At 42.6% G+C, this 23,620-nt stretch overlaps 1 protein-coding gene across 1 annotated transcript in view; it reads right to left on the minus strand.

Moving 5' to 3' along the window:
• The window catches only part of LOC108788815 (phosphatidylinositol-binding clathrin assembly protein-like), a 65,467-nt gene extending 42,148 nt beyond the window's left edge, over positions 1–23,319 (minus strand). The window contains exons 1-6 of the mRNA XM_018558672.1: positions 22,893–23,319; positions 9,193–9,335; positions 5,678–5,753; positions 5,416–5,518; positions 5,234–5,327; positions 758–869 (exon numbers count right to left, since the gene is read on the minus strand). Coding sequence (XP_018414174.1) covers positions 758–869; positions 5,234–5,327; positions 5,416–5,518; positions 5,678–5,753; positions 9,193–9,335; positions 22,893–23,022 — 658 coding nt within the window. The 5' untranslated portion in view covers positions 23,023–23,319. The remainder of the gene's footprint in view (positions 1–757; positions 870–5,233; positions 5,328–5,415; positions 5,519–5,677; positions 5,754–9,192; positions 9,336–22,892) is intronic.
• Between the last annotated feature and the right edge of the window lie 301 nt (positions 23,320–23,620).

Genomic DNA, 23,620 nt, shown 5'->3' on the forward strand with positions numbered 1-23,620 from the left:
TTTTAAACTGTTTTAGCAGGTGAGTTTTGAAGAATATTTTTTAGGTATGCTGTGTGATCAGGAACACAAAACATATAGAGGGGGTTCCTCAATTCTGACTCAAAGGTGGAAATACACTTTCTTTAAGCATTCACAACACGCAGCTGAGAATACATCAGATGAAAAGTGGTTTTATCATTAAAGTGACACTAAACTCAGGGGTAAATCTTAAAAATGCATTCAAGTACCTTAACTATTAACAACAATGTACCTTGTTTGTGTATCACTCAGCTGTAGCTCCTCAAATCATCTCTGAATTCATGCTGACACTGTCCTTCCTTCTGGAGGGTGGCTACTTTTGTTCCCCATGGTCCTGTGTGTGTTGTAAAGTAGCCACCTCTCCAAGCTCACTCCCGTGATGGACTACAATCTTAACACAAATTAGTAAACTAAACATGAAAATGTAGTCCATTACAGGAGCGTGCTTGGAGCGGTGACTACTTCACAACACACAGGGACCATAAGTAGCCACCCTGCAGAAGGAAGGACAGTGTCAGCATGAATTCAGAGATGATTTGAGGATCTACAGCCGAGTGATAAATAAGCTACATTTCTGTTAGGGTACTCCTGTGTTTAGTATCACTTTAAAATGAGCATATTCATCAGGTGAAATTTTACACACAACCCCTACCGGGCAAAATGGATGCAACTGTTTGTAAGAGATCACCCTTAGGTAAGGTATTCTAAAACATAGTAATAAGCTTGGAGTGAAACATACCTAGCAAATTGATAACGCCTTCATTGTAGGCAGCAAACAACCGGATAGAATCCTTGAACAGAAGCATGAAGCCTGTATTTATAACACCATTTGTTAACTCATTTGGATTTGCCTTTAAAAGAAAAGAAAAATAAGGAATTCAGAACACATGAAAGTAAAACGGGAACAAAATGGGCCTCATATGTTAAAGTATATGAAAAGAAAATGATGGTGACCATCAACCACAAGAAAGGAGGTGGTTACATGAAGCAGAAGTAAACCGTGAAGTGTATGTAAACACACTACAACTACTTTTTGCATATGAGCATTAAATAGGACCCCAACAATAACTGCTCATAAATCTCATCATTTCACAAAAGATCAAATACCCCTTCTTTCCCTCTTATCTTGAGGACACGCCAGTGCAACTCCGCAGCTCACTGTCCAATAGTGGGGCAGAGATTAGTTTGACATACATGCTCCTCCCTGCTGGCCACTGGGCGGTACAGACTTTAGCTTTGAAATCTGCTGATTTTTTGCTTGATTACACTATCAGACTTGCTTGTGGAACAGATTGCATAGCTAATGTCTGCAACACCAAGTGGCTAGCAGGAAGCAACATGCACATCTAACAGTGATGCCGGGGATGTGTTCTTTCATGTTGTACTCAGAGTGCAGCATGGCTTCTGCAAAGCTGAATGGGGAGAAAGAGATTCAAGTGCCAACACCGATACAAATGCAGCATCGGCAATGTTGAGTTGTTGACCTGATGCAGGAAGTGAGTCCACAGCAGAATCAAGAGATACAAATATGCGACTGAGGTAGAGATTACAAATAGGAGATTTACAAATACGATAAGGAAACCTAATCTTTATTAAAATGGAGATGTTGTATTTTGCCCAGAATTCGATCTTATTTGGTAGCCATCTAGCTCGTTAATGCACTGTGAAATGTAAGCTGCCACCATGTTTTTTCGCATAAAATAGGTTTTTCATTTTTTAAATCCATTTTTGCATCTCGGTGCTGCTGATCTTCTCTAGCCTATTTCAACCAATTCCTGTCAACCTACACTCGCTCCTGTGTAAGTTGCACATCATTGCTCTGGCCCGGCTTCCTGATGGTAGCAATGATGAACTATGCCTGTGCAACATGTGAAAACAGGGCCACTTGCATTTTTCACTAAGGGGGAGGGTAACAGAAGAACAATTCAGGGACAGTAGTTAGTCCATAACAAGAAGTGCCTAAACAAAGACCTTCATGGCAGAATAACCAGGTATGCATTCAATGAAAGATGCAGATTCAGGCTACATTCACACTAGGTGCGATTAGATGCTTTTATAATGGTTCTCTAAACGCATATGTATGCACTTAATGATTTCCACTAGATCTAGTTCTTGGTTACATGTTTAGATGAAGCACTGAGATCTTGACGAATGCGGAATTAAGTTTTACTTGCTTATAAAAGGATATTACATCTGTGTATACATCAACCGGATATGTATAGATCATAGATCAACATGCATATAGGAAAAACTAGCATAAACTAGCTTTGCACTACAGCGCCATCTAGTGCTCAAAAGACAGTTACAGTATAGTAGCATATGCTGCTGCATTTCTAACACCCCCTCTCAACAGCATATGCATTGCTATATGGCATTTAGCTTCTCTCAAAGGAAACTGACGATCCTTTGGCAATGGCTTGGTGAATGCGTCTGCAGTTATTTCTTTGAATGTCGATGATGGCTTGTTCTTGAGTGTCCAGGATTTATTTTCTTGGAGCGATTTTATTTCTTCTTCTGCTGTGTGTCTCCATTGATTGGCTTTGCGTTTTGGTAATTTGTCTATGTCTTCCCACCATGTTGGTTAGAGTATGCGATTTACCTTAGCAGTATATGACAGCTTGCAGGGTGGTATTTCCTTTGTTGATCGATTGGATCTTCTAATTTCAGGTTGTTCAGCAGAATTTAACAAGGAATTTGAGTTATCCATTATGAGTTCCACCTCTTGTCCTGACTCCTGTGCGGCTTCACTTTGCTCAGTTTCTTTTGCTGGTTCACTGGGCAGATTCACTCCACTCCCTGAGATCATTGTTTCTGGTGATGGGTTCTCATCGAAATACTGAAACACTGCGGCTTATTGCCACTTTGTCAGTCTTTGGGTGGAGGATTCTATATCCCTTACCTTGTTCACTATAGCCTATCAGAATACCTTCCATGGCTCTGTTTTCCAACTTGGATCACTTCTCATTAAGAATCTAGACGTAACCTTTACAGCCGAACAGTCTGATGTGCCCTAGGCTAGGCTTCGATCCATGCCACATTTCAAATGGAGTGCTTTCAATGACTTTTGAAGGTAGTCTGTTCTGTAGGCATGTTGCAGTCATGAATGCTTGTCCCCAGTACTTCTTAGGTAGGTTGGCGTCTGACGACATGCAGCTGGCCATTTCTAGAAGAGTGTGATTTTTCCGTTTTGCTACACCATTTTGTTAGGAGCGTATGGGGTGGTGGTCTGGTGTACTATACCTTGTTTCTTCAGATATGATTCCACTTCCTTACTGATGTATTCCACTCTGTTGTCGGTGTGTATAATTCCTGGTTTCCATTGGAATTTGTTGCTGGAAAGGACTACAAACTCGAAGTTTTTCGGATGTTTCATTCTTGTGCTTCATCAGATACGTTGTGTACCTGGAATCATCATGAATGAAAGTCAGTAGATATCTGTTCCTGTCTGATGTGGGAGTTTTAAGTGGTCCGCACACGCCGCTGTGTATGAGCTCAATGGGGTGGGTGGTTCTTCTTTGGGAGGTCTGTGGAAGTGGGGTACGTATGGCCTTTGCATGTCATGAGCATTTGGCAGGGCAGTACAGTTATATCTTCTGATAAGCCTCTCTTTATAATGTCTTTTATGGCTTCTGGGTTTCGGTGCCCTAGTCGTCTGTGCCATAGATAGATACATTTGTTGTGTGGATTATGAGTGGCTGTCTTGACTTGTTTGTCTGGGGTGATGAGTCTGTATACTGTAGGTGTTCATCCAATTTTCCTTTTGCAAGGATTTGCTTATTGTTTCGGATTGTACTTTCATCACCTCTGAAGTGAACTGCGATACTGTTATTAGCAATAGTGTTCACCGATAGAAGGCTTCCTTCTATGTCTGGAACATACAGTACATTTTTCACGAGGACACTCTGCTTGTCCCCTGACCGTGTGATGCAATTCAAGAATCCTTGACCTTTACCCTTTGCAGTGATACTTTTCCCGTTGCTAGGAAAACTGTGTCCTTTGCACTGAAATCAATTTCTGTGAAAAATGTCTCATCACACCTGAGTCAATACACCATCCGCGTGGTATACTGTTCTGAGTCACTTTATAGGTAGCACTCCATGATGTGCCTGCAGTTTCCTTTGTGACTGTTTTAGCTCTTTCACTTGTCAGTGTTTCTCACTTTCTCTGCTCAGCTTTCCAGATTGAACATTCCTTTTTCAGGTGACCAGTCTTTTTACAGCGAAAACACACTCTGCTCTCTTTGTTTTGCTTTGCTCTCTCATGCACCTTAAGGGCTTTCTCGTTTTCTTCATTGTGCATATTTTTTTTCCTTCTGTCATATTTATCGATTAATTTTCCTTTGGTGTATTCTAGTGTTAGTTCCTGCTCAGGTCTGGTTTCTAGAGCACTAATAAGAGCATTGAATGACTCTGGAAGGCTGCATAGCAATAATGCCACCACGTGGTTATCTTTAATATTCTCTCCAATTGCATGTAGTAGTTCTATGATTCTTAGCATGGCATTCACATGTTCATGCATTTTCTGGCCTTTTTCTAGCCTCATCTTATATAGCTTGTGTAGCAGATATAGTTTACGGTTTAGGTTTGAACGCTCATGCAGTTTCTGTAATGGCATCCACATACATTTAGCTGTATTTTCTTTTCTGAGCAGGATGAGCTGGTCATCTTCCACTAGCAGACTTATAATTGCTTTTGCTTGCTTTGCCTGTTCTTTTTGTCCCATTCCTCCACGGGTCCATTAGTAGGTCTGTCTGTACTCAGTACTTGCCACAAGCCGTCTTTGCTTAGCAGCATTTCAAGCTTGAACTTCCATAGCTAGTAATTGCTATTGTTGAGCTTTGCGATTGCAAACTTCATATCTGAACAGCTCACTATCTTTCAGCAGCTTGGATGCGGCTCTTGTTGCAGTGGTCTGTTCAGTGTCTAGGCCCATAACCTGTTGGTTATGCATTTAGATGAAGCACTGAGATCTTGAGGAATGCCGAATTAAGTTTTACTTGCTTATAAGGACATTAGATCTGTGTATACAGCATCAACAGGAAACATATAGATCATAGATCAACATGCATATAGAAAAACTATCAAACCAGCTTTGCACTACAGCGCCACCTAGTGCTCAAAAGACATAGTTACAGTAGATTAGCATATGCTGCTGCATTTCCAACACTATTTCGCCTTACGTTTAGATGCTTTAGGTCCAGGGTCCATATACCTACATCAAAATCTAGTAATGCATCCAGCTGGTTTTGAATAATTGGAAGAGTTTTCAACAGCTTTTCTGTTGCCATAGTTCTCATGACTCCATCTATCCTAAAACACAAAGGGAAACTGTTACTGAAACAAGCAATAGCTATGTAGACTGTAGCTGAGAATTAATTCAATGGTGTAAGTGACCTACCCTCTTTTCATTTTGGTAAAGTCCACAGCTACAAGTCTGTAGGAAAGTGCTTTTTCATTTAAATATCTGCTGTAGCGCCTTATGAAAGTGGACATGTCATAGCCTAGAAAATAATGTAAAAGAGGGAGAGGGAGAGGAAGAAGGAGAGAAAGGGGAATGGAGAGAGATAAATATTTATCTGTCAATTATTTGTCAAAGAAGACTGTACACATAATATACACACAAAATGAGGTGGGGGGGGGAACCCCAACAATCTACTTACCCTGCATAGCACCTTTATCTAGGAAATTGTTGAGGTTAAACAATGTGTTTCTGGATGCAAGGTACTGAATGAATCGCTGAAAAGAGCACAAACTGCAGTAAGTATACTGTACATTAACTGATCCTTTAGAAAGATCTTAAAAAAATAACCCACATTATGCAAACACAAGAGTGCATAACCTATAGTGTAATAAGCTGTATGCAGGCTGACATATCTACAAGACATTTTTTCTATATAGAGTTTAGGATCCAACTACACCAGGGGTGGGCAACCCTGGCCCTCCAGCTGTGCTTTAAAGTGACAATAAACTCAGGGGTTAAACCTTAAAAATGCATTCAAGTACCCTAACTATTAACAAAAAATTTAACTTATTTGTGTATCACTCATCTGTAGATCTTCAAATCATCTCTGAATTCATGTTGACACTGTCCTTGCTTCTGGAGGGTGTCTACTTTTGTTCTCCATGGTCCCCGTGTGTGTGTTGAAAAGTAGCCGCCGCTCCAAGATCACTCCCGTGAGTGACTACAATCCCAATACAAATGAGCAAACTAAACGTGAGATTGTATTCCTTCAAAAAGGAGTGAGCTTGGAGTGGTGGCTACTTTTCAACACACTCAGGGACCATGGGGAACGAAGTAGCCACTGCTCCAAGCTCCCTCCTGTGATGGACTAAAATCTGTTTACACAGTCACTAAAACAATTTATTGCAAAGTGCATATAATGACTGAGGCAATAGAGGGAAAGAGTACCTCAGAACCAGCACATCAGCATTTGTGTCACTGTGAAAATGCAAGAATGTGCAAAGTGCGTCACCCTGGGCTGATCTCCCTTCTAGGTGCCATGTCACCTAACATTATAGCACTATACCTACCTGTCATTCCAAGAACATTTATAAGTTGATCACATGGTCTAATGTTCTCCCCAATTTGTTTTTGAACTGTACTGTACAACAGGCAATATTAAGCCGTTTCCGTTACATAATAGATAGCCAAGTCAGAATTAGCTCTAGGGTGAACAAGTTTTCATCCGACTGAGGATATAAATCTACAGTTTAAGTATATATGCCCACATACTTTGGCTTAGAACCTACAAATCTGTATCATGGGACCACAGGCATATAACAGACATGGAATAAGAGCCATAGTAACTCAAAATGTGGTACTAAAACTATACTGTAGTTTTCCTATAGCATATCAGACAGACAGTCTACACTTCATTGGTGAAACTTGACTTGCTGCCTGCAAATATGCGACAATCAGAGCTGCATATTGAGAGATGTACCTTAGCATCCTGTCAAATAATTATAAAGGGGGGAATTAATCAAAACTGGGGCAGGCAGAATCTGGCACAGATGCCTTTGGCAACCAATTAACTAAACAGACTGAAAAGAGAAGCTAAGTTTTGAAAATGAAAGTTAGAAGTTGAATTGATTGCCATTGGCAACTGCTCCAGATTCTGTCTGCTTCCCTCAAAGTAGTACTTCTGCCCTATAGTCCAGTTTCATTTTGTTAAAGGTTATAAACAGAGACACCAAATTACAGGAAGAAGCTAGAGAAGATTTGACCCAGAAAGAAGAGTTGATACAGGGGTGTATTTATAAACCGTTCACACAGTAAACAGCTCTGTACAGGAGATTCACAGGACATGATAGCCACCAGATAGAACCCAGGAGCATAGAAATGTATGGCCTTTAGTGGTCATATCACAGATGCCAGAATAGAAATTGCAGCCTGGTGCCTGGGCTTTTGTCAGCCCTCCCCCTCGTCTCCCGTTGCGCTTGTGATGCAGTAATGGAGGGCTCCTTTAGACGCGTGTTCCCCGTTAGTGTCGCCCAGCTCGAGCAGCAGGTGAGTGAGCTGTGCACTGTGTAAAAGGGAGCTGCTCTGTGGTTTGGTCTCTGTGTATATATCGGAAAAAGGAGCAAACCCGTGTTTCCACTGGGCCAAGTGAGCCGGGCTCCGAGGACTGCCGTGTAAACCGGTCACAGGCTGCTCTCTCCCTGCCTTAGGTCCGCTCATTGGTGGAGGCCACAGCCTGCCCGGTGTGATTGGTCCAAGAACTAGTAAAGGAGCGGAGGGAGAGATGATGGGCCTGGGGATGAGGCACAGCGCCCTGTATAACTGCCCCAGGTCTCTGTTGTTTGTAGGTAGCAGCTGCAGTGTCAGAGGATGTTATCGGATCAGAGTGCCCTGCAGCATGATCTCTGTAGCGAAGTCTGTATGATCATCGTGCCACTGTATCAGAGGGGGGCAGACAAAACCTTGGGGCCTGATCTAAGAATTACTTAGTTCTCTTCTTACTGTATGTAACAAGAGGTGTTAGCTCAAACCTTAAACCCACTTTTCTGACCAGCAGTGCTACAATGACAAGCTGATTGGTTGCTATGGGAAACACAGTTTCCTGTCACAATTCCCAGTTCAAAGCAGCTTTAACCTTTGAAACAGAATGTCAACTGGTGCCCAGCAGGGGGGAGAGACTGCCTGTTAGCCACTGTGACTCTGGATTCCCCTCCGACCCTGCACCGCTGTAGTGTACCCCACCATGCAGTGCCCTAAGGAGCAGACCAGAAGGAGAACTTTTTCCTTCAGATCCCTCCTTTGTGATTGACAGCAGGCACTGGGCGGGTGCAATAGCCAGCGGAAACAGAAGTCAGGTGCACCTATGTACGAAAATGATGATTGCGCTACACGTCTGGTATCACTGCGGTACCGTGCGCCAAATAAAACTGTAATTGAAAATTACAACAGATGTTGAAAATAAAGCTTTGTTAGTTTAAAAAGAAAAAAAAGAAACTGGCTCCTAACTTTTTTAGCTGGCTCCTAGATTTAAAAGAAATCCGTCAAGGCCTGCCATAATGCACCTGGAGTCTGGTTCACAGAAGTCGTTCATAGTGTGAATGGTTTATAAAAACAATGTATAAGCACTATACTCCTTATCGATCTGCCCCTTGGATATGGGTGTGACTGTGGATGGCACCGCTTGAATCCAAACAGATGAGGTATGTCAACAGCACACCGCAATGAAAATGTTCAAAAGAATGTGTTTATTGATGCATGCTCATCATATCACAAAGAAGGCCTTTTTGACATGATGAGCATGCGTCAATAAACACATTCTTTTGAACATTTCACTCCGGTGTGCCGATGCCATACCTCATCTATTCGGTTTATAAATACACACCATCATGTCAGTCTACCTGTAGGCAGGTGCTAGGAAAGATGAGAACAGAAAACCTGAAAATGGATTTCCATATTTCTGTGCTAGCAGATCTGAAATAAAACCTTTGTAAAAGAAAAGAGTAAATCACAATATGGAAAGCTGCTACATGAACACATGGATGACTTGCTGAAATGAGTGGAGAGAATGTGGCAAACAGAATCTGGCATTTTCTTCTACAGCAGTTTGGGAAATAAATGCCAGGATATGACGGCCAGATTTCTTTTGTTTTAGCCTGAATTAACAAGTCCAACTTTAGTTAGTTGTACAAAATGTTTGATAATATTTCTTGGTCTTACCTCATTACCATACATCATAAGGTGATGCGTTGTGATGAGGGCTTTGAATACTACAACCCAGCTACCATTGGCAGTCCGTTCAAAGAGTGTATCAGCAAGCTGCGGTATATTAACGTTCATTTCGTTTGTGCACTGGATAAGATCTGAAGAAAAAAAGAAAAAATACTTTACTTTATAGGCACTATGGTTTCCTGTATATCATCAATGTTTTATATTAATAAAAATAAAAATTGGGTGTCAAAATATTAACATGGACCAATAATGCAAAATCTTGGAGAAACGTGTGCTTTTTCACTGCATGCAACGCCTTTTGCTTGTTGGAGTTGTGACATTTGCTCTCCCAACTATGGTCAATAGTGCTTTGATCCTTCTGTCACATTAGTGGGTAGGACTACAATACAGCAGAGTCTGGTACGATACAGCAGACTCTGATATGGTACGGTGCAGCAGAGCGAGTCTGATACCGTACGGTAGAGTTTGATATGGTACAGCAGAGTCCGATGCGGTGCGGTACAGCAGAGTCCGATGCGGTGCGGTACAGCAGAGTCCGATGCGGTGCGGTACAGCAGAGTCCGATGCATTGCGGTACAGCAGAGTCCGATGCATTGCGGTACAGCATGAAACAGCAGTGTCTGATCTGACTAAATCTGTACTGTCACAAAAGCATCCAAGAAACGTACTCTGAACAGACAGCAGTGTAAACCTCCTTTTCTAATAGAGCTGGCTAAATGAAACGTTTATTTTAAAATCAGAGGGATAGAAAAAAAACAATAAAATATTATATTTAAAATATAAATGATTGTTTGATAACAGTTTTAAAGTAGAAAGGAAATGACAAGCCAGGAATACAAGCAAAAATGCTTCTAGCAGTTAGCTTGTTTCCAAGTCATTTCCCTGTTTCAAATAGGAACAGATTTGTAAAATGTACCCATACTTGGAAAGAGGTTTTCAACATGTACTAAAAGTTTCGCAACAAGTAGTGAAAATGCAGAGAACAGCTGCAACAGATAACACTGAGGCACCAAAGTCACACAAAAACTGATGGCTGATTGCACATTATAATTGAAGTGGTTCACAGTGTATGGGGTGAACGGAGGATATGCAATAAAAAAAGACCCTGTATACTGGATTCAGAAAAAAAGGTATCAAGTATGAAGATGGCTGTACATGTATAGTATTTCAGCCTATTCAGCAGGAATTCAGTCTGTGGGAAACTCTTTTGGCTCCAATGCGGTCAACAGAAGTAAAATTTTTCAACCAACTTTGGTTGAGAACCTACTGTACGTATCTGTACCTACTGTGCGGATCCAACCAACTGATCAATAATGAGAAAACTATTCTCATTATCGATTATTCGATTAGTTGGTTGCAGCCCTAGCGCCAGCGGTAATTTTCAAGCAGCATTGGCTACCTGCTCCTGGGATTTGTCCATCCCCGATTTATTATCCAATTATATTCTCTTTCTTTCTATGATCAAGCAACAAACTACAGCAAGAATGAATATCAGTACTAATCATGAAGTCTAATACGAGAAGGTACAATTTAAAAGGTAGAGTCCACCTCTTACAGAAAAGTAGTACATGTAGAAGCAGTGTTTTCATGATCATTGCACATTTTACTACTTTTTGCAATGAAGCCTGCAAAGCATTGCACCTGTGATGAGTGGATGCAAACTTTTCCCCCAGCGCAGGTCTGTACGGAGTGGTGATGGAGGAGAGATTGCGGAGCACTTTCTACAAGTCCCATGTGGTATAATGGCAGATGGGACTTGTAGTAATGTTTGTAAACAATCCCGAGCCTGAATGATGGTGAGCAGAACCACCCCCAACTTTGCTAAATTTAACAAAAACCCAGAGGATTATCCTGTGAACATACACCCTGCTACAGTTTGGGGGTGGGTTTGGGGTTGGCGTTTAATACCATGTTCCATCCTAAATATGTGTGTAATATTATACATGGTACAAGCCAGGGACAAACTCCAGCCCTCCAGCTGTAGTCATACATCTGCCGTTAAGAGTCATGCCTGTGCAAATCTTGCAATGTCTCATGGGATTTGTAGTTTGTCCACCCCTGGTATAAACTGTAAACTTCACCTTTAAGAATATTAACAAATGTATTATTTTCCTTTAACTATGAGTCGTCAGCCTGACTTCACTTCCTCACTGCATGCACTACACCCCCATGGTAAAGGTCAGGATGAATGACAACATCCAAACTGGTTCTTAATATGCAAGTAGTTAAGCAAGACTACACGCAAACAAGTAAACCAAAAGAATTAAAAAAACGGTAACCCCCAGAAAATACAGAGGTCTATCTATTATTATTATTATTATTATTATAATACAGGATTTATATAAAATGTTTCATCCAAGATTCATTTAACTTTTACCCAAGTTTCACACGTTTCCAATTCAATACCATTAGCAAAAAAAAAAAAAAACACAACATTTAAATCCTGGGTGAAATAATAATAATAAAACCCTAGATTTACTTTATGGGAAAAATACAAAATCAAATAAATTTGGCATTTAAGGTGCCCATACACCTTACGACTATCGGACAAAACTTTTCGTTCGATGATCGAATAGTCGTAAGATTTTCGTACGGCAGCCATATCCTGCCCCGAAGATCGCAAGATTAATTTAGCCGTAATTAACGAAAAGCACCTGGACGAAATGCGGTAATTGATTTGCCGTATTTTCGTTAGCGCAAGCGCAGTGTAGATCGTACGACTTTTGACGGACGGAAACGTCAGCAACCTTACGAAAATCGCACGATCTAGCAACGTTTTCAAACATGCTTGACCGTCAAAAGTCGTACGATTGTACAGTAATGTCGGTCGGACACTGCAATGCACACATACGATTAATGGATGAAAAGTCGATCGCATACGAAAATCGTCCGATAATCGTAAGGTGTATGGGCACCTTTAGGCTACATTCACATGGGGCTTTAGGCTGCGGATGGGTAAGAACCTATGGAAGTGATGGCTAATGTTTTTGAGCCTGTGTGCCCAAAATCAATCTCAAAGTGCCAACACTTAAAATAAGTTTGGTATTGTGTTTTGGTTTGGGCACTGGGGTTTAAAAAAAAAAACAAAAACGTTTAGCATCACTGTCTTAGGGACACAAACATTTTATTTTTTCTTTATTTACTATTTTTTTTATCACTAGTTTGAGAAAAATGTTTTTTTACTTTTTAAAATGTTTATATTTTTTCCTTTATATCTTTTAATTTTTTTTAATTCTAATTATTTTTTCTTTTTCACTTATTTTTTTTATTTGTATTTATCTATTTATTTTCCTCTTTATTGAACCTGTCACTTCCAATACAGGAGTTTTAGCACTGTGCTGGCTCTCCAGTGACAGCTGAGATGGGAAGGCTGTGAGTGACTTGTACTAAAACCCCTTCCTCACTGTACGTTTAGCCTTGCTTCCCTGCAGCAGGGCTAAATGTAAAAAAGAAAAAAAAAACTGCCCGCCTAGCGCCCAGATCTACATGTCCCGGGCATTGAGCGATAGGAATTTGACACCCCTGCATGGGCTCACATGCCACCAGAGGGGCCTCTGTGTGCTCTGTGGCACACGTGCCTTAGGTTCACCATGGTTGACCTATGGATTCCTGTGCCAGAAATGCCAGGTGTCTGTACAGGTGAGAGCACTGTGCCAATTAAGTTAATGACAGGGTAACATCAGTGCCAATTCACATGTAATCGTATACAAGACAATGATCTATCCCAAATGGCAGGTAATCGCACCATTTGCAACTACATGTGGACTGCCGGTGACAGATATGTTCAATGTCACCCTGTCATTTAGACCTCATGCACACATTGAAAATACATGAGTTCAGGTGCATTTCGGGCTCATTTTTAAATCGCACCTGGACTCATGTAACGCTTTTCAATGAGTGAATGCACCTTGACATCCAAAAACATCTAGCTGCATTTAGGTACAAAAGCGCTGAGCAAACTGTTGGCGCTATATAAATCCTGTATAATATTAATTCAGTCTAGAAGTGTTTACCCAAACTAGAAATGTCTGTGTCCCAGGTACAGTCAGACCTGAACGCTACTAAGCCCAGCAACAACTAAAACACACAAAAAAAAGTGAAAAAAAAAAAAAGCAGTTTGGGAAGCATAAAGTTGTTTATAAAACTTTGCAGATAACGTCTCTTGTGCTTAAACGCGCAGCTAGTGTACATGACATCTAACTTGAACAGGCACAGCAGCCACATCTGTACAGACACACCTGGGATTCCATCCACAAGAATGCATAGGTTCTTGCCACAGGAATCCCCAGCCACACATAATAGCCCTTGGTGTATGTAGCCTTAAAAGGAGAACTATTAGGAGAGTAAACTGCACTCTTTTCAATGTTTGAGCCGGAATGGGACACTGCAGCCGTCACATCCGAGCTCTATAGATCGAGAACTGAGCGATCACAAATCACTGACTGCTCAGCTCATGGCTTCCACCTGCAGAGTGTGGTGATTGTCAGTCACTACCCCCTACAGGGATTTCCCCCTTCCCACTTTCTGTTCCTCCAGGTTTTTTTGTTAGGATGTTTACAGGATGCAGAGCAGCTCTGCGCTGTCAGCACTGCCCGCTATATGCTGACTTTGGGCCACAGGAGGACATTAGTAATTATACTCCTGTGACCCAAAAGAAAAACTATAGCCAAACACATGGTTTGACCATAGTTAAACTCGCGCACGTACACATTAGTTTATTGCTTTTTCATTTAGTACATAGACCATTGTTATTATATGAAAAAAAACAAATGTTAGCATTTCCTTACACCACTGAACACAACTGTCCTTAGAATAGAATGCATTTTATACTGATCAATACAAAAATCCACACATTGAATACTGCAGAAGAGACGCCTGCCCAATGCTATCTACAAGATCTGTGCTATTAGACAGGTAACCTTTGTTAGCATATTATTATCCAGCTTCAGGATGGTCACTTTAGCCATTAATAAACACTTAAGATATTTTTCTTACATATGCATTCATGTCATAGTGAATTCACTTGCTCTCAGCGATTTTTTTTTAACCTAGCCTTGTTATTGAACTAGGTCGAGGACCCTGGGTGGCTTTGTACAAATAAATGATAAAAACAAAGTCCACTCAACACTGTTAAACTAGCATTTGTTCTGAACCAGTGTATCGCTCCTAAAGGTGGCTGATCGTTCAATGCAAATAAAATGGTCAAACTGAAGAAAAATCTTAAACCACAGGAGTTTCCATTTGATTGCTTTAGTGAGCTTTTAAAGCAATGTCCACGCTGACAAACTGATCGACCCTGGCGCAAATGTGATCAACTGGTTCTGATTAATGGATTGAATACCTGCATGTGTGTCAGATATCCGTTGGCAATACACAGATTAAATGATCATTTTGATAGATTGTATTTACAATCCTTACTGCATGTATTGCATTATTTGATCATTTACATCGCTGATGAGCTGCTTGTTTGGGATCACGCGTACCTAGATCAATCACATATCATTCATGGTCACCTTTATCTATATTGGTAACAACTGTGACTTCTACCTGCTAGAGATCCCACCTACGCTGGCATTATAAAGGCTATGAACACATTTCTTGAACTGACAATGGCTTCACATTTCTCAGTCTCTGACAAGCAACTATGTAAATCAGGAAAGAAAGTGAAAAGTCAGAAGTCCTAAGGTTCGGGGTCAGAGACTTCAGAGTAATAAAGAATGAGGGTACCATGATATCCAAGCAACTAATGTTTTTTAAAGAAGATGTTGCAACTGTGGCATCCTCAGTGCTTCTTATGTGGAAGGTTTCTGTAGAGGAAAGATTCAGGGCTGGATGGCAATGCATGGTTTGCAATGCTTGTTATGTTATCCAGAAGCCAAGGAACTGCACTGAATGTACACATAAAATGTATTCCTTACAGTTCACAATACATTAAACAACTCCTTCAGGGTCCACACCACACTGTTTCCAGTGCAGACAAGGTAATTTGCCTTGTCACGGATGGCCACCATTCACACCACTGCATTGCGATGGGAACATGGTGGTGTGCTTAAAAAAAGCATGGCATGCAGTACTTTTTTCAGCACAGCGGGATGCAACGTGAAACAACCGCCTCGCACCCCACTGTGCCCATGGAACTCAATGAAATGTCACTTGTGACATTTTAATAGAGTTCTAAAAACAAAAAGTACACAGGGCGATGTTCTGGGATTGCACAGTGTCGGGCAACGCACAACGGCTGATCGAACGGGCCCTCAAGCTTGTTTTGCAAATGACCTCAATTCGAGTTATATTTCCAGTAAGGGAAAAATTGGGGACAAAGAGTGGGATGATGCTTTTCTTTAGAGTTCACAGCTAATATTCTAACACAAACATTTTATACAGAAGAACTGTGGTCAGGCGGTGGACCGCTAAAGATGTTCATATTCTTACAAGCAGGAAAACTTGAAAACAGTCATCATGGTTCTGCTTAACTGGAGACACGACAGCAATTCTTCCTCCACCATCACAATAGTATTAGTGAGGTTGTCAAGTGGGAGTCTCAGCACTCTGCTCTCCACTCTCCCTGTGCATATGCTCTGTGTTTACATTACACAAGACTGGAGCCAGGTAGCTAATACTCCTAAAAAATGACAGCTTTGCGCCTAACCTTTGCATTTTTCTCTAATTGTGGTCAATGGAGCTGGCTCCTAAAAAATCCTTCCAGCCGCTGGATTGGACAGACTGGTTCCTGAATTCCATAAGAACTCGCCCCCCCCCCACTTATTAGAGGGTATGTGATTGGAAGGCTGCCAACTCCCTGCTGCTAGAGTGGAACAAAATGAAAACGTATTTTTTCCAATTTTGGGTAGGATTAAGAGGATAAGTCCCTGCCAGGCTATTTTTATTGATTTGTTAATTTTTTTATTTTTTTTTTGTACTCTGTGTACCACTGGCAACCTGTGACTCCACTTCCTGTCCCAAAGAAGCAAAGGAAAGTTTGCAGAAATCTTCTAAAGTGAGGGGAATTCACCTTTTGGACAGTTTTCCCCAGGAGTGTCATCACTAGAAGATCTCCCAGCACCTCTTGTTCTGAGGCTTCTTCTTTGAAAAAACTCTCCTGAAAACACTTATTGATTGGCTATCACCCTACCCTCTTTCTTTATAACATTAAGGGGGTTATTCACAAAGGAGCCGAAGGATCCAGCCGTAGCTTCTGCTGATCCGAAGGACTCCGCTGGCCGAAGGTTCAGTCGAACCAAAGGGCTGCTGTACGGGCTATTCACTATAGCCCGTACAGCCACCTAAGGCGGCTAAGCCAAACCGAAGGCATATGCTTCAGCTCGACTGAGCCGAAGTGACACTCGAAGCAGGTAGTATGGCCTGCCGCAGGGCCAGCCGTAAGCCCCGCAAATGACAGCTGGGCAGAGACAGCTGTGATCTCACGGCTGGCTCTGCCAAGTTGTAATGACAGATCAGTGTCCTCAAATGACCTGGGGATGCTGATCTGTCATTAAACAATAACTGGGCGGAGCCGGCTGTGACATCACGGCCGGCTCTGCCCAGTTGTTAATCATTGGCCGGGACCTGCTAGAAGACTCTAGCAGGTGCTGGCCAATAGAAAACAGTTTGGCAGAGCTAGCTGTCACTGCTAGCTGCGCCCAATTGTTTTTTTTATTATTTATTTTAAAAAACATTTTTTTCCCCTTTTAACCCCTTCGTGACTGACGACGTACAGTGTACGTCGCCAGCATCGGGGCTGTTTAAACAGACTCCCGGCGACACTTTATTTTTTTAATTTAATATTTATTTACATTTCTAAAAAAAAATTCTATTTGTTTTTCTATTTTTTCCACTATTTACTATTCTGCGAGGTACAGAGCAGAATAGCCGAGCCAAATGCCGCTCAGCATCATGCGGCTTATCACTCACTGCGAGTGAGCTGCCAGAGCTTCATCCCAGCCGATCCAGATGTTGTATCGGCTGAGTCAAAGTCCTTCTGCACTTCGGCTCAGCCGAACATGCAGAGCATGTTCGGTTGACCAAAGTGCAGCCGACGTACGACTGAAATCAGCCGTACTGAGCTGTATTGAATAGCCAAACGTTCAGCTCACTTCACTTCGGCTCGGTTATTCACTCGGCTGTCTCCGGCAGCTTTGTGAATAACCCACTAAGTGACTGACCCAGATCCAGGGGTTCTACTTTTCCTTATGATTGACAGATTGCTTGAATATACAAGAAAGTGTGGCCCCATGGATAAAGAAAATAATTTGTCACCAGGTTAGCTGCTTTGGGCAATAAGAACTGGTAATCTTTCAGACGAATCTGCATGAGGCTTATACTTCCTCATATGTGAAATGTCTGACTGAAGAACAGTCTGTCCTTCCCTCCTAGCACCCCCCTCAGTGTCTTCTTTGATGTTCTAACCTGCCCTAGAACAGCAAGGAGCACCGATGTGTCACGCATCCCTGTGCAGTCAGGTAACTCTTGGATCTGCCATTGTCAATTATAACAGTTATAAATGAATCTCACTAAACAATGCGAGTACAAAATGTACGTGTGTTTGATAAGGCACATTTACAAAACACATCCTCTGTTCTGCAATTACAATGTTGTTTCTATACCAAAGTTGTGCTTTGGTTTAGACTTTACTGCAATAGCCATAATAAATAACACAAGTGTTTAAAGCTGAACTCCAGGTACGCATTATTTTGCATACGTACATCGGGTCAGTTGAGCCGATGTAAGTATGCATATGTCATACCTGATCAGCTTCTGGGGGTCATGTACAATCAGAGGATGCCTTGTACTCATTGATAAGATTACTAGGTGCCCTCCAAATGGCTGATGTGCCGAGTGAGCGACCCCATATTTTCACAGCAGAGGGATAGTCACTCAGCGCAGGACCATACAGGATCCGGAATATCTCTGCCAGCATTGTAGTTGCTTCAGTGACTACTCAGTGCTATATGTGACCCCCAGCAGCCGATCAGGGATGACATTTGGATACTTAGATCAGGTCAAGCTGAACCAACGTAACTAGACAGAATACTGTATACCTGGAGTTAAACTTTAAAAAGTGAATATTCACCTGATTTTTGTTTTTAATAAATAAAGTTGATAACAGCATAATGTAAAGCAGTCTTCGATAATGCAATATGGCCTCACAGGAATGTGTAGTAATGTACATACAGGATAAAATAATTGCATAATATTGTTTTCTTTTATTAATACTATTTTGAGCTGTAAAAGAAAACTTTTGTCAGAGAAGAGAACTGTGCTTCTAATGAACCAGGATATTAACATAGCAAACTATGATTAACATACAAACTAACTCATTGCATTAGAGATAAGCACGGGCAGAACATTTCTGTTTAGGTGGAAGCACTGATAGCAGCAAATTCATGGTGACATAGCACGCACATAACTGGGATAGGCATTTTGAGAAAAATGTATACCTGCACTGGGAATAGAGGGCACCACATAGACATAGGTGACCCCTCATTCACCGACAGTGAATGTGTCTGACAATATGTCAGGGGAGGGAGGGGAATGGCTTTTCATCTGATTAAAGTAAACTTGTACTTAAAACTAAATCCATTTTTATGATAAATAACTACCGTAGTAGTACTGTTTTTTGTAGTCTAGAACAGATATATAGTTGTCAATAATATGTCAAGATCTTTTTCCAGAGACATTGTGCTCCTGAACCAATGTATTTAATAGGCCAAGATCACCTTTCAAAGAAAACAGCCTAAGTGGTCAAGGAGGTAATAAAAGACTGTGCAGCTTTTATAAATGTGGAATAATGGCAATGCTATGTTACCTGTAGGCCATTTGCTCCTGAGGAAGTGTGCTGGCTCCAGTGATGCTGCTGTGAGTGTCCAATGACTACAGCATCCTAGCGAAAGGACAGGACGGTACAGATAGCTATGGAAGATTTTTGGTTAGGCTTCTGAGTGGGTACATGTATTGCATTGAAGTCATTAGGGCTGTAACAACTAATCAATTAAAATCGATTAAAATTGCTAATGAGAATCGTTGGCAACGATTCTCATCATCGATTAGTTGTTTTATGATTAGTTGCTGCCTCTCCGCTCCTCCCCGTTGGTGCAGGCTGCTTTTTAATCCCCGATTCTCTCCCCAATTGTGTCGGCAGAGGCAGCGGGGACACAGACCACTGCAACCGGCACCAGCGTGGCGAAGAGACTGCAGACTCTTCCCCCGCTGCCCCCCTCCTCATACCTTCGCTACTGCCAGGTTGCTTCTGTGTTGCCCGTTCATCTGCTGCCACCTCCTGTCTCCTCTTGCCTGGCCCGTTCCTCAGCTGCCGCCTTGAGTCTCCTCTTGCCCGACCCCATTGCTCTTCTGGCCCGCCTCTGCCACTCCCCCTTTCTGTCTCTGCCATGCCCTCTTTCCACCTCTGCCAGGTCCACCGTGCCTCTGCTGCAGCCCCATTCCTTTTCGGCATCTAGAGGCTGGGAGCCATACCCAGCCTGCTATTGGATATTTCGAATTGCAATAGCAGGCTGGCTATTGCACCCACCCACTGCCTGCTGTAAATCAGCAGAGGAAGACCTGATGGAGAACTTTCTCTTTTAGGTCCCTCCTCTGCTGATTGGTAGCAGGAAGTGGGCGGGTGCAATAGCCAGTCTGCTATTGCAATTTGAAATATCCAATAACAGGCAGGCTATTGCTTCCAGCAATAAAGTTTTTTAAAAAAAAGGATTTTTTAAAAATAAACTTAAATGAACTAGAATTAAAAATAGAAATGTTTTGGTGTATTATTTTAAATAAAAGTTTAGTTATTTTATTATATTGGCTTAGAGTTTTAAAATTCACATTATTTTAAACCCATGAAACTAATTAAAATGTCTAATATAAATACAATTATTAAAAAAATAAAAATAATTATATATAAGAATCAGAAAAAATAGGGTATGTGGCAGGTTATTCTGAGGGTCGACGTGTTTCGCATGTTAATTCACAGGTTCCTGAAGAAGCCACTTGGTGCGAAATGCATCGGACCTCGGAATAACATACTCTATTTTTTTAATGGGGGTATTAGATATGGGATGAGCAACCATATACATATCTACTGTGATTTGACTATTTGATATGGCCTTTCTATGTGTCTTAATATGTTTTTAGCTTGTTATAAGAAATAAAGAAGGTTTTATATTTATACTTCACACCTGTAGCTGTATGTATTTTGTGGCACCATGAAAAAACCCCAGGCTCAATTGCAGCCAGACCATGCTTAATTTAAAAGAAAATACACAAACGGAGTGTTACAAACAAAGTTTACTTCAGAATAAAACAGCATGCACAATTTTTTGCAATCACACTGCACTGGAAAGCACAGCAATGCTGGAATCATTCGTTCCAGTGCGGGCAATCACACTATGGGTGGGAGGCACGTTTGGGGTGCCATTAAAATGAATGGCACTGCAACACACTTCCCGCAGCAGAATCTGTCAGGCCGAAACCAAAAAGGATTTTTGTCCTAACTTTTATAAATGTTTTTTTTAATTATTATTAACTGTATTGTCAGCACATGGCGCTTGAATAGCTTCATCAGGAAATGACAGCTGCCAGGCAGTTGAAAGTAAATGGGTAGTGGGCTGCTGCAATAGCCAATAGCAGGCTGCCTTTTGTACCCGCCCTCTGCTTGCTGTGCCCTCCTCCAAGCATGGAGGAGAGAGCTAGAGGATCCAACCAACTAATCGATAATGAGAATAGTTGACATCAATTGGGTTGCAGCCCTAAAGGTCACCACTATTAAGCAATTATTATGTTTTCCATAACTGCATCTATAGATTAAAAAAAATTTATTACCTTTTCTCAGTCTTTAAGGAAGAGGTCACATGACCGCCCAAGCCTTCCATATGTTCCCAACAATAAAGCAGAGGGACGTGTCAGTTCTGTAAATGGATGTGCGGATTGTGAGGTTAAACAGTGAGGGAGTACTTTGCCCGTTGCACTCCAGAATTGTGCCCCTTCTGGGCAACATGGTTTAGTGACGTCCCACACGGCAGGGAATCACGTTCCCCATCTATGTACATTGTAGAATGACAGCAAAGCTCTGGCTTAACCTCTTGCCGTCCGCCCGTTGTAAAAAAACGGACGGACGGCACTGCAGCATTGGCGGGTTGCCGTCTCCAGACGGCATTTTTTTTCTGCTCGCGCTGGCGGGCACGCACGGGCAGAAAAGACCCGACCATTGCACACACCCGTTACCGGGTGTTTCACAAGGTCAGCCTATCCCTGCCTGGACAGGGGGATGATGTGTCTGTGAAATTGACCACAGAGATAGAGGCACGCCATACTTCGGCACAGCTACATTCACATGAGCCATCTGGGGCGGCTACTTTGCCGTGTTCAGAGCAAGCTAAATGCCACCTCCGGGCGCAGCTTTATTCTGCGCTACGGCCTATGTCGGCATACAAACCAGCCGATTTGTTGTGGCCAGAAACTCTGCAGAATCGCCTTCCATGGACTCACACTGCTTGTGTACAGGATCAGTCAGTGGCGGCATTTGTATGTACATATGAACAACCGCAGCACTGGCCATTAATATTCACAGGGCACAAATCTGAAAGCTGCCGCTGCATCCTAGAGATTCTCACCAGTGATTGACCCATGACATCCATGTGAATGTAGCATAAAAGGATAGAACTACAGATGATCTGATCCCATGCTTCATGTGGTCAGTTTGGACAAGTGGATGAGGGACTGGCAGGATCACCAGGTATTTGTGTCCAGATACAACAGGTTACTGTTCCACACACCAATATAGTACACAGGACACGAGATATACACAAATGTGTCATAGTAAAGACAGATAAGAGTGTGCACACATACATGGCAACATACATGAACTATCAAATGGAGTCCCACCACACTCCAGACCGTGAAGCCCCATATAATGTGGGGGTGTGGGGTGCTGGATTGGCCACGGATGGCGCTACTAAATACTTGTAAAACAGAATAAAATGGTCACCAGCACTCCAAGTTTTCTTCAAAACAAAATCCCTTTATTCATTCTTGCAGGTCATAGCACCACGCATGGCGATTTCCCATATGACATGGTGAGTCCCATAAGATCACGTATGGTGCTAAAACTTGGAGTGCTGGTGACCATGTTTTCTGTTTATCTAGTATTATTATCCATTTATTCATTGAGCATCTGTAGGTAGTCGCACTCTTCTCTATACTGCGTTATGTTTTCTGTTTTGCACATACATGAACTGACACCAAGACATAAGGGGAACATGTATGAAACCTGGAGCATGGGAAAGTGCCGCTGCTTTCTATATACAACAATATATCATGTGACAGACTGTCCAATCATCCGCTGATCTCCAGCACCAGCAGCGCAAGCACTGGACGCCAGCACCAGCAGCGCAAGCACTGGGCGCCAGCACCAGCAGCGCAAGCACTGGGCGCCAGCACCAGCAGCGCAAGCACTGGACGCCAGCACCAGCAGCGCAAGCACTGGACGCCAGCACCAGCAGCGAGCACTGGACGGCAGCACCAGCAGTGTATGCACTGGACGGCAGCACCAGCAGTGTATGCACTGTATGATCTCTCTGAGGTCAGGCTCCTCTCATTGGTCGCCCTGACACCGCCGTGTATTCGGCCGATCGCCGAAACCGATGGGCCTAGCAGCTTGTCAGTTGCCACAGACAACATTATGTATGACTTACAGTCCAGGTGCTTCTTCTTGGGCCCCATCACCTCATGGGTCGTAGATTTACACACGGCTTTGGCCACAGCCGATCCGGTGACACTGTGCTGAGCCGCCGTGATCCGGTCTGTGATAGACTGGCCTGACATCTTCCGTGCTGATCCTCCGCCGGGCCTAGGGGAACGAGCTGTCACTGGAGCTCACGTCTGCCACCGGCTTCCCCTCACCCTGCCACCGAATACCAGGACGAGTCGTTGTCAGATGAGCCGGTCCGGAAGGAGAGCCTCAGTCACCTCTTCCTCTCCTTCTCAGCTCTCTCTCTCTTCCTGTCCGGCTCCTCTCCCCTCTTCTCCTTTTACCTCACACTTCGCTCCGAAGACAAAATGGCGGCGCCGTGTCATGTGACCGGGGTCCGCAGAGCGCCGGCTGTTGTTAAGGTGACAGTGACGCTCGGTGCCAGGGACCGGGATGATGAGGCGATGTGTGCCGGGGGCGGCATGACATTTCGCATGTCACACATCGCCTCGTTGTCAGAGTCATTCCCAGGCTCGTTCCTGCTGGAATATTAATTTACTGCGAGAGCTCCCAACTGTCCTTCATGTGCAGGGACTGTCCTTTATTTAGAACCAAATCCTCTGCCCCTCGCTTCTGACTGTAGTTTACAGCCCAATCTGTTAGATCTGGTAGAGTGGAGAGGGATTAGGTCCCCTGTCAGGTTTTCATTGTTAAATGTGCTCCCTCCATGGA

Source organism: Nanorana parkeri, unplaced genomic scaffold (genome assembly GCF_000935625.1).
Source record: "Nanorana parkeri isolate BGI_ZX_2015 unplaced genomic scaffold, ASM93562v1 scaffold352, whole genome shotgun sequence".
In the NCBI taxonomy this organism is placed as follows: Eukaryota; Metazoa; Chordata; class Amphibia; order Anura; family Dicroglossidae; genus Nanorana; species Nanorana parkeri.